The sequence below is a fragment of the Bison bison genome, unplaced genomic scaffold (genome assembly GCF_000754665.1).
Source record: "Bison bison bison isolate TAMUID 2011002044 unplaced genomic scaffold, Bison_UMD1.0 scf7180017864440, whole genome shotgun sequence".
Classification (NCBI taxonomy): Eukaryota; Metazoa; Chordata; class Mammalia; order Artiodactyla; family Bovidae; genus Bison; species Bison bison.
Genome location: NW_011495002.1, coordinates 812,683 through 824,485, shown reverse-complemented (window position 1 = coordinate 824,485; position 11,803 = coordinate 812,683). Strand labels below are relative to the sequence as shown.

The 11,803-nt window shown below is 47.9% G+C and overlaps 1 protein-coding gene across 1 annotated transcript in view; it reads right to left on the bottom strand.

Annotated features, from left to right (window-relative positions):
• TRIO (trio Rho guanine nucleotide exchange factor) overlaps positions 1–11,803 on the bottom strand; it is a 359,748-nt gene that overhangs the window by 177,355 nt on the left and 170,590 nt on the right. Inside the window, exon 10 of the mRNA XM_010858807.1 lies at positions 4,414–4,536. Within this exon, the coding sequence (XP_010857109.1) occupies positions 4,414–4,536 (123 nt within the window). The remainder of the gene's footprint in view (positions 1–4,413; positions 4,537–11,803) is intronic.

The window sequence follows — 11,803 nt, the reverse complement described above, 5'->3', positions numbered from 1 at the left end:
GTGTCCGCCCTCCCCCACGGCAATGAGGAAGCCGAGGAAAGTCACCCAACAGTCCTTCAAAACCAGCCGGTCTCTAAAAATATGGATCAGAATCAAGTGACACTCACTCGGTCATGTCTGACCCTTTGCGACCCCATGGACTGTAGCCCACCAGGCTCCTCTGTCCATGGGATTTTCCAGGCAAGAATGCTGGAGTGGGTTGCCATTCCCTCCTCCAGGGGATCAAACCTGGGTCTCCTGCATTGCCAGTGGATCCTTTACCATCTGAGCTACCAGGGAAGCCCACAAGGGATGGGAGGGTTGATAAATATTTCATCCCAGAAAGGAAAGAGCTAAGAGAATGAGAAGCTGGAGATGCTGGAAAAAGAGGCCAGAGGTGAACAGCTGGGTCCCGGCACTGGGGTGAGAGGGGGCACAGGTGGCCAAGACCCTCCTCTCACTCAGGCGGGTCTGCAAAGTAGAGAGGCCCCCAAGAGGAGAGGTGGATGTCTGACCGTGGCCCCCAGTGCCCGGCAGAATGCCTGGCACACGACCAATGATCAGGTGAAAAACAGAGGGAGGGAAACAGGACAGATGTCTGTAAAGTGAGCAAAAGGTGCTTACATTTAAGGGATTTGTCTTTTTTTCATGCACTGTTCAGATTTGAGCTTAAGGATTTCCAATTAAAGGCAAAAGCGGGTACTCTTTAGAATCCCAGGAACAAGGTGCCAGAGATGATACGAAAGACATGAAAATGAGGGAGCAGTGGAGCAGACGAGGCCCTGCCTTTCCCGGAACTGATGTGAAGGCGGCCCTCTGCCCGGGATGCTGCTGCTGTGACCCTTTGCTCCCCAAGAGACCCGAGGGCACCAACGTCTCCCACAAAGAAAGCGTCCCACCCTCGCTGCCCCCGAACACCAGTGTTGACAAGCGTTGATGGTCATCTTAGGTCTGAGGAAGTAAGTTCACCATGAAAAGGGCAAAGGTAGCCACAGAAGGGAGCTCCGTAATTAAGAACGAAAGGAACCACAGGAATTGGAAGGAGGGGTCCGTGGGTGCTGGCCGCACAGGAGGGTACTCAGCAGACAGTGCTGGGGTGCACTCGGCAAGGTGCAAAGAAGGGGCTGGGCGGCGAGCCCACAGTCACAGGTGAATAGACTACTTGTTTGCTGTCCCGCCTCTTAGGGTCTTTGGTGCCTGGCATCTTTGCTCAGAGGATCCAAATTTCAAATCCATCCTCAAACCACATGGCTGTGGCAGGAGCTTATCTGATGGAAATGTCAAGGGGAGATTAGAGCACATTTCCCACATTCCTTCGGCTATAAGAGGAAGGCAAAATATTTACCAGCATCCGTAAGAAGGAAGCTCACATGTAACGTGGAAAAGGGAAGTCCACAGACCCACTCTGGGGCAGGAAGGCTGCTGAACACACAGCTTTTCCCAACCTGCTTCTAAGATCAAGAAAGCTGAAGGCTAGGTTGTCACTTTAACTTTACACATGAAGACTGTCAAGGAGGTAACTTTTAAGAGGCATTTTCACTCAACAGGATTGAAGCGCAGTCTGCTTTCTTATCTCATGACGACCTCTCACATCAGTTCCCTAATAAATCCAGCAAACAAGTGAACCCTCTGCGATGTAAAAACCCATGGACACACATAGCTGATTACTCCCGCTTATTTGGGGATTTTGATATGAAATCATCAGATGTACATAGATACTCTTCCTTTTACAATTAAGGCTCTCTTTATTTCTAGTGTTTTTATGCTTTCAAGTCGATTTGCTTAATATCAACATTTCTACACCAATTTCCAATGGTTCGTATTTGCCTTGTGGATCTTTCTCTAACGCTTCATACACTTTTGTGGTGTCAGGTGGCAAAGAGTCAGACACGACTTAGCAAACAACAAAATACTTTCAAACTTCCTGGGTATTTAATGTTTTAGGTGTGCCCTTTGGAAACAACACACAGTATGATTTTTTTCTTTTTAAATATACAGACTCTTTTAACAAGTATAATCTATTTTGCATTCAGTGTGATTACTGCTATTTAGGGACAAATTGCTACATCTTGGGCTTCCCAGTGGCACTAGTGGTAAAGAATCTGCCTGCCAATGCAGGAGATACAGGAGACATGGGTTCAATCCCAAGGCTGGGAAGATCCCCTGGAGGAGGACATGGCAACTCACTCCAGTATTCTTGCCTGGAGAATGGCAGAAAGGAGTCTGGCAGGCTACAGTCCACAGGTTCGAAAACAAAAGGACTTGACCGAAGCGACTTAGCACATACATGCGTGCACGCTACGTCTTATTTTGGATTTCTTACGTGATGTCTGTTGTTCTTTCTTTCACTTCCACTAGACCCATTTTCCTGAGTTTTTATTTACCTGGTTTTCCGCAGTTCTTTTTTCTTTATACTTATGGAAAGTGGTGCTGTCTCTCCTGTCTTTAGTTGTCATTCAACAATGCTACCATGCACACCAGAGTTTACAAATCTAAGGTACACTACCTCCTGCCATACCCCTCAGGATAGCTCTCCACCTTCTGCGTTCAAGGGCTTCAGGGCTTTGCTCCATCTTACTTGCGGGAGGTTTTGCTTTGGTTTGGTTTGATGCATTCATTTCCTGGCTGCGATGGGTCTTCACTGCAGCACGCAGGCTCAGTAGCTGTGGTGCCCTGCAGCATGTGGGATCTTACTTCCCCAACAAAGGACCAAACTTGCGTCCCCGGTATTGGAAGGCAGATTCTCAACAACTGGCACCAGGGGAGTCTCTGTTGTTGCTGTTCAGTCACTCAGTTGTGCCCGACTCTTTGCGACCCCATGGACTGCAGCACGCCAGGCCTCCCTGTCCTTCACCATCTCCCGGAGTTTACTCAAACTCATGTCCATTGAGTCGGTGATGCCATCCAACCATCTCGTCCTCTGTCGTCCCCTTAGTAGAGGGAAGTCTCTACCACCTTGTTTTTAACCTACCCCCAAGTCTGTCATCTTTTGCCTAAATGGCCCATCCTTCGATTTACAAACAGATTCACCAATTGCTACGCTCACTGCCAATCTTGGTCCTCTCTTCTCACGTCCTCAGTCGTGTCCGACTCTTTGCGACCCCATGGACTGTGGCCCGCCAGGCTCCTCTGTCCATGGGATTCTCCAAGCAAGAATGATGGAGCAGATTGCCTTTTCCTTCTCCAGGGGATCTTCCCGACCCAGGGATAGAACCCACATCTCCTGCATTGGGAGGCGGATTCTTATCCACTGTGCCACCTGGGAAACCCCTCTTCCTTCTCATACTTCCTTTTTATTCATTTAATTAATTCATTCAACACTGCTGCACCACACCAGCCTTGCTCCACGTGCTAGTGACAGAGACATGAACACCACCGAGTCCCTGCGCTGGTGGAGTTTATATTGGGGGGGCAGCAGTGGGGGGGGGGGGTCCCGCTGCTCTGACTAATCTGTGCCCTGCAGTTCTTCTATACATGATGGGTAAGCTCTCGAGTCTTGGTCTCTATTTCAGCCTCACTGTCAAACTGACATCTACTGGGTGTGGAATTCCAGGTTCAGTGTTCCTCTGCCTCAGGACTCCATCCTGTCATCTTCCAGAATCTGCAGTTATGGGTGAGCAGTCAGCTTCGAGTCTTTCTCAGGGATGGGATGCTGTCATTTCTCTCTCTGGTGGTTGAGACTCTGCCTTTGGTATTCCTCAGGTTTACCAGGTGTCTCAGGATGGATTCATCCTACAACTCCTTCTGAAAACAACTTTTACCCCAGCTCGTAGAGCTTCCTACACAGATCATAATCCCTCCCTCTTTAATCCTCTCTCTTTCAAAACAGAAAGCAAAAGGAGAGGCATGTTTACCAAACAACAGCGAGCTGCAGGAAAGACCTGGGCCAGATATACCACCCCTGACAGGATCACACACACCTGACTTCCCTTTCCTTCCAGCAGCCCCCGCCATGCCTACTCCTCAGGTTAGGGAGTCAACCTCAGAAGGGTTAAGAGACTTTGCCAAAGTCACATAGCTGGAGAGGATCATAGTCGACATTCAAACTCCTGGGCTGTGAACGAACCACACCCCTGCCTCCTATTTCTGAAGTACAAGCATTTAAAAGAAAGAGAAGAGGGTAAAGAAACGTTGGCCCATCATTATAGACATTCAAAGACTGCTATTCCCCCATTTACAAACTAGTCAACAGAGACCGGTACAATAAATATGGCAAAAACATCCGAGATATGTTCCTGTTTCAAGACCATCACATTTTACCATAGGATCCACTGTTTAAGTCATCTTTGTGCCCAGACAGAGACAGCTTCACTCTGAAAATCTGGGCATCATCTCAAACACGCCTTGCTGAAGCTAAGTCATCAGAGATGGGGCTGAAACTGTAATTCAAAACCAACCGCAGAGATATTATGGGAGAAAACGGTAAGGTCTTACCTGTGCTACTTCTTCAAAATCCTCATGACGTTTCTGCAAAGCCCTGGCCCGATGGAGCGATTTCCCTACACCTGTGTGTTTGCTCAGAAATGCTTCTCCATGGTTCTCGATCCAGTCCAGCACCTACAATGAAACACAGACGCACATGCCATAAAAACCATGCCAGCCTTGTTCAGGGTGAAGGGCTATCCGTTAAAGATACAGTTCTCTTATCAAAACTCTGTAGGACGCAAGAAACAAAGGAGAAAAAAACTGGAAGCAACCAGACACTTAACTTTTTGAGAATTACACCTTCCGTCAGACTTGCCATCACGATTAAGAGTCATCAGCTCTTACTTTAATAAGTGCAAATCTGCTTATGTATACGTTACATGCAATAATGATTCAGTTAAATCTCACCCCAATTTACACATCACCGAACCATCCACACTGCCTGGGTTTTGTGTGGGATCATGGTCATTAAGACACAGAGGAGCACTTTAACATAAGGCTCAATGTTTCACGACTCAGACAATTCTAGTTTTTAACTACTGAGTTCATGTTTTCCTGTCTCTTCTGAGAGTAAAACATATAAATAAAACTCAAGAAAACAAAACACTTAAATGCCTCTGCCCTGGTCTTTGAGGATAATTAATTTCATAAACTAAGCTGTTGTGAAAGCTGAATATTTCATGAACAAAAACACATAAAAGTTCTTGACAGTTGAAATCCGCCACACTGAAGAAAAAGAGTGAGAGTAAAGCAAGGCAACCCAGTGTTTTAAGGTCATGAATGTATCTGAGCAGTTCACTGGCTTCTGTACTTGAGAAACTGCACACAGGATCAAGCAAAACACTTAGACAACATCAAAGACACGTTCGTCTCTCTCTGATCGAGAGGGGAGAACCAGCAAAAGAACTCAAGCAGTCATGTCTTTAGCTAGAAACTTTCACGAAGAGATACTATTTAAATACCTGAAGGCACTTGTTCATGTGTTTCGCATGTTGCAAAAGTACTGACGGTCATCTGGGACTCGGTAATTAGTAACCATGGTAACTAAACACACAGATCAAAGGATGTTGGACTCAAGGACGGACTGGGGCCGTGTGGCCTGGACAGTGGTCTAGAAGGCACCCTGGAAGAGGGCCAGTCACTCAAGCCTGCAGGTAGGCTGCAGAGTAAAGGCACCTCAGGGCGAGGGCGCAACGCACAGCGTCGGCGACACTGCAGTCAACTCTGCAGAGACAGGTGGGCGCTGTTTATCACGGCAATCGTCTCGCGGTGCATGCAAATGTCAGCACCTCAGAACACACCTGACACTAACCTGAGGCTGCATGCCAACGCACTTCACTCAAAACCTAAATAAAAGTGGCCTGAATTTGAGGTTCTACAAAACCGGTCTCTGGCCCTCTGTCACCTGCACCGTAGACAGATCAGCTGTGCAGACAGCCAGCCAGAAACAGAGGCGGCTGGAAGGGGCCAGAGCCCGCTGTCCAGGGACACCAGGACTCGTCCTCCTCTGCTCCACGCCAGTGACCTTCTGGCCTGACTGAGGGCAGGGACCTGTCTGCCCAGAGCTTAGCAAGCCAGCAGTGCCTGTAAAGAAAACAGACTGGGAACCTGAATAAATCTCCAGGGGTCTTCTGTAAAGACCCTTTAGAATGAGTAGGTGTGTGTGTGTGTGTGTGTGTGTGTGTAAAGACCCTTGTAGAATGAACAGGGGTGTGTATGTGTGTGGAGACCCTTGTAGAATAAGTGGGGATGGGTGTGTGTAAAGACCCTTGTAGAGTGAGTGGGGGTGGAGGTGTGTGGGTGTGCATGCACGCACACGCCCACGGTCGAGGGTGAGGTGGGGTCTGGACCTGCAGTCTCCCAGCAGGTGCTCAGGATGAAGACACACGTTCTCCTTGTTACCACCGTTCACTTCTGCACCTCTTGTTGACACCACACTCTGCCCGTCACCTGGGATCTCAGTCATTCCTACTAGATCCGTCTGTCAGGGCAGCCTCCCAGTCCGCCTGCAAGCTCCCCCTCCCTCCCCTCAATTCTAGTCCCCTGAGCCACAGCCTTCCTGAGCTGTGGCTTCCTGCCTGCTCAGTGGGGATAATAACAGGGCTGTGAGCTGCCAGGCACCTTATACCCCAGCATGCCAAGCACACAGCGCATGAGCCGTCCGCACCCACCAACCTCCACCCGTGGCAGCTTCCATCTCACGTCAGGTTCTTCGGGAGCGCGGGCTATGAACGTTCCATTGCTCTTTAACCAGTGCACTTAGTACATTAGTGTTCTTTCTTGAGACAAGAGACCTTCAGTACCACCATCAGGAAGTAACGCCACCTTCACCGTTGACATCAAGCTGCTGTGTCGTGTACGCGACAGTCTCTTAGCACACATTACCGAACACAGGCTCCCCTCTCACTCCTGAAGAAACGTCCAGTGACAACTTCACGATGTCTCCACTTCAAAGATGGATTCAGTGAACAGAATGGGCCTCTGGGCACGAGAACAGCGCCAGGCAGAAGACTAGGACCAACTATTAATATATTAAGCTTGAAAAGAGTCAAGAGATATATAACACCCATGCTACCGTCCACCTGCACGAAGGGCTAGGAGACACTTTTTTAAAACTACAACTATAAAATATTCTGAGGCAAAATTAATACAATATTGTAAAGTTTTTAAAATAAAATAAAATTAAAAAAAAATAAATAAACATATCTTCTTCTCAAAAAAAAAAAATTCTGTATATTCCTCAATAGTTCTGTAGAAAGAAATACAAGGTTTGGTAAACAGCAAACCTGATGAGTACTGATGACTCAATACAGACTTTAAGTAAAGGCACAATTTCAAAAAGTAAAAGACAAACGCTATTCCATAGAAAGAGCTGGAGAAAGCAAAACGCAGTCTTTGTTTAAAAAAAAAATACGAATTTGTTTTTCTTAGCCTTCAGAAAGCATCAGTTGGAAAGAAAAGCTATTATGATCCGACCACTCAGGATTACAAATGGGCTACAATTTTTCTAGTGGTTTCTTTTAGACAGAATTATAAATACCAGGTGAAACTATATTTCCAACAAACATGAAAGTAAATCAAAGAAGACTACAAATCCCAAGCACATTTTGAAAATAGTGGCAGGCAATTATAAAATCTAGGACATGACTTAGCAACTGAACAAAAAAGATCATATTCAAAACCAAACTTCCCTACAAGGCTTTTGTTCCTCACAGGTTCCCAGATGGCTGAGGAATCCTGAATGAACGCACCTGCCCAAGGAGCATCTGAAAGACAAGCTTGTAGAACTTTCCATTTAAAATATAAAAATATTTCCAATCAGGAGCTCCATCAAGGCAGGGCAGCCTGCCCCTCCCTCACTCAGCGGTCCGTGGCAGGGGCTGCCATCTCCCTGCCTTGTGACGACCTCCCCCAGAAGAACCACCAGGCCAGAAAAGGGCAGAAGTCGGTCTTTCTTTACAGGCAGAAGAACAAGGCTGGGGAGCTGATGCCTCTTGTTGTTCAGAGGATGTGGGGCAAGCCTGTTCCTCCGTACTTCAGTGCCCTTTAATGGCACCGTGACAGTTCCAAGGCTGAGGTCACTCCACAGGGAGCCACCGAGACTTAAGACACAGACAGTGGTCTCAGCATCTAAGTCAAAAGGTCAGCCATGCAAGAAATCTTACAGATTGCTTACCTTCACTCCCTGCTTGTAATGTAATTACAAGGCTGAAAGCAATGATGGCAAATACAGACCTGACCTGATCACAGGGCCCTCCGGCTCTGAATTCTGTGATGTACGTGGCGTGATCCAACCAGTCCATGCTAAAGGAAATCAGTCCTGAATAGTGATTGAAAGGACTGATGCTGAAGCTGAAACTCCAATACTTTGGCCACCTCATGTGAAGAACTGACTCCTTTGAAAAGACCCTGATGCCGGGAAAGATTGAAGGCAGGAGGAAAAGGGGACGACAGAGGATGAGATGGTTGGATGGCATCACTGACTCAATGGACATGAGTCTGGGTGGGCTCCGGGAGATGGTGATGGACAGGGAGGCCTGGCGTGCTGCAGTCCATGGGGTTGCAAAGAGTTGGACACGACTGAGCAATTGAACTGAACTGATGTGTGTGGGATAACAATTACAGTCAAATGAAGCATACACAAAACTCAACACGTGTCTGTGGGCTCTTGGGGACTGAGGGGACAAGGAGGAACCTTCTAGTTCCAGCGTTCACCAGGGCCTGACAACCAATGGTTCCTGCCATTTCTCTATCCCTCTCCAGCAGAGCCCACAGCTCCCCATTTCTTGCATCGATGTATTTCAAAATTAGAATTAAGCTTCTTCTATAAATACAATTTACTCCTAACCATTTTTTTTAATGGTTTCCAGGACTTCCCTGGGAAGTCTGAGAAGATCCCACATGCCGAGGAGCAGCTAAACTCCTATGTCCCAAACACTGAGCTTGCACTCGAAGCCGGAGAACCACAACTCCGGAGCCCACAGGCCTAGAGCCCGCGAGCTGCACAAGAGAAGCCGCTACAATGAGAAGCTTGAGCACCACGACTAGAAAGCAGCCCCTGTGCGCAATGAAGACCAGCACGGCCAACAGAAACGAACACATGTGAGAAGACAGGTGCCGGAATATTTCAGAGTAGACTGAGCCTAAGGCTCACTTGAAAAAGAAGGTTTGTTTTTTTTTTCATTTTTAAAGTACCACAGTCCAGCTACACAGAGCAAACATATGATTCAGAACCAATTGCCCTGTGTTGCAAGAGCTCCTTTTGCCTAACCACCATGAGAGCTTGGGAAGGCAGGAGCCACGCTCCACGCACACCTTCTTGGCCAGAAGGGAGCAGGGCAGAAATCAGGGGGAAAAGCCTCAGAAAGAGGCTGGCAGGCTTCTAAGCTTTTCCATTATCCATCCATCCATCTCCTGGAAAAAATACAACTCACTCCTCCTGATATTATCCTAGCTTTAATTACATAAGTACATAAAATTTCTTAAGGACAACAAAGAACATCAGGGAAGGAGTCAGGAAAGAAAGAAGATAGGGAGGTTGTTACTCTCAAAGTTGCGCCTCGGATGTGCTATGCTCAGTCGCTCAGTCATGTCCGACTCTTGGCAACCCCTGACTATAGCCCACCAAGCTCCTCTGTCCATGGGGATTCTCCAGGCAAGAATACTCAAGTGGGGTGCCACGCCCTCCTCCAGGGAATCTTCCCCACCCAGGGATCAAACCCAGGTCTCCTGCATTGTAGCTGGATTCTTTACCATCTGAGCCACCAGGGAAGCCCTCACCTTGGGTATTCCCTTCAAACTCCAACCAAACCATCACCAAGACGGGCTGACACCTTTAGGAATTTCCCAAACTGTTAAAAATTACTTTTCCCATTCTTAATTTGGAAATCAATCTAAAATAGTCCAAAGTTGTCCAAGAAACATCTTAATATTTCCAGATGTTATCCAGGAAATAGGTCCAGATGTTACACACAGCTTAAGTCTAGCTACTGAACTATAGATATACACACATAACTATAGAAACACACAGACACACGAGTGCACACACAGTTATCCCTGGGCACTTTCCCCTGAGGGCGAGGGTCCCCAGCCTCCAGGATCTAATGCCTGATGATCTGAGGGGAAGCTGATGTATAATAAAGAAAAAAAGGTGCATAACAAACATAATGTGCTTGAATCATCCCAAAACTGTCCCCCAACCCTGGTCCGTGGAGAGTGTCTTCCATGGAACCGGTGCCTGGTGCCAAAAAGGCTGAGGACTGCTGCCTTGGGGGACCCTGGTGATGTGGCTGGCACCCCAAGTAGGGAGACCAAGCTGCCTGGGGCTTGCCCTGGGCTCTGTCTTCTCCTTGTCCTCCAGACTCCTAAGTCTCCTGGGTTCCCACGCCTCCTCCCACTGGCTCACAGCTCCACACCCTGCCTTCCTTATCGCATCCCCTGCAGGCAAGAGATTCATCTCTTCTCCCACCTTTCTTAACCCCACGGTTGAACTGTCTGCTCCTTCCAAGCTGCGGTTACTAAGCTGACTGACGGTCAAGTCTCTTCTCCAGTCCTGTGACAAAAGACACTGAAAGCTCGCTCCAAAGCCCCCAGAAAGATCAGCAGTCAGCCTCGGTCTGCTCCCGACAGGTTCCCAATCCCTAAGCAAACATTCGCTCCAGGACTCCCTAACTCTACCTGAGAAACTCTCCAGGAAAGATGGGCATCGCCTAACCATTCTTATCAGGAGACGCAATCAGATCTGTGACTGTGGGAATGTAAACAGAAGAGGATATTAAACCTCAAGGTTCCATAATGATCCTGATGAGAAAACCCATTCTTCTGACTTCAATTAACAAGCACAGGACAGGTGAGGTGCAGGGACCATCCCTGAAGAGCCAGGCCCAGTGTGGGTGGAACCCCCGGGGTCAGGCATCACCAAGGGATGTCAAAAACCTAGCTGGCAAAAGTCTAGCAGCCCAGGACCCAAGGTGGAACCGCGGCTTGCTTCTCTATGGACCTGAAACCCATTTCTTTGTGTTCAAGGGGCCGAAATCTTTAATATTTTAAGGATCTCACACACTGGCAACGTTCCCAGGCAAGGAAATGATCCCTCCCTTCTCCGGTCACCCCTAACTCCCCAACATTAACCATGAAGGTTCCTTCACAAACATCTCCCAGTTAGACGACAACTCCATGGAGGGCCAATTCTTCCCCATTCTAGGGTAAACACAGAGACCTTAACCCCAGATAGTCTTCAATTAGCAAAATCGGGGAATTTCTTCCATTTCTTCATCTACTCACTCATTCATTCAACAAATACTGAGTATCTATTATCCCAGACACTTGGTAAAAACACCAAAGACACAGCCCACTGTGCCCTGGACCTTCATCCCTGTCCTCCAAGACCCCCTGACTTGCATGTTGGTCCATGATGGGGACCCAGCCTATCTCCCCGCCTGGAATCTTGCTCTCACACTGCACTCGTCATCCTACAACCAGAGCCATCATTCCAGGATGACTGCATCCCATCCTCTCAGTTCAGTTCAGTTGCTCAGTCGTGTCTGACTCTGCAACCCCATGGACTGCAACACGCCAGGTTTTCCTGTCCATCATCAACTCCCGGAGCTTGTTCAAACTCATGTCCATTGAGCTAGTGATGCCATCCAACCATCTCATCCTCTGTCATCCCCTTTTCCTCCTGCCCTCAATCTTTCCCAGCATCAGGGTCTTTTCCAATGAGTCAGTTCTTCACATGAGGTGGCCAAAGTATTGGAGTTTCAGCCTCAGCATCAGTCCTTTCAATGAACACCCAGGACTGATCTCCTTTAGGATGGACTGGTTGGATCTCCTTGCAGTCTGAGGGACTCTCAAGAGTCTTCTCCAACACCACAGTTCAAAAGCATCAATTCTTCGGCAC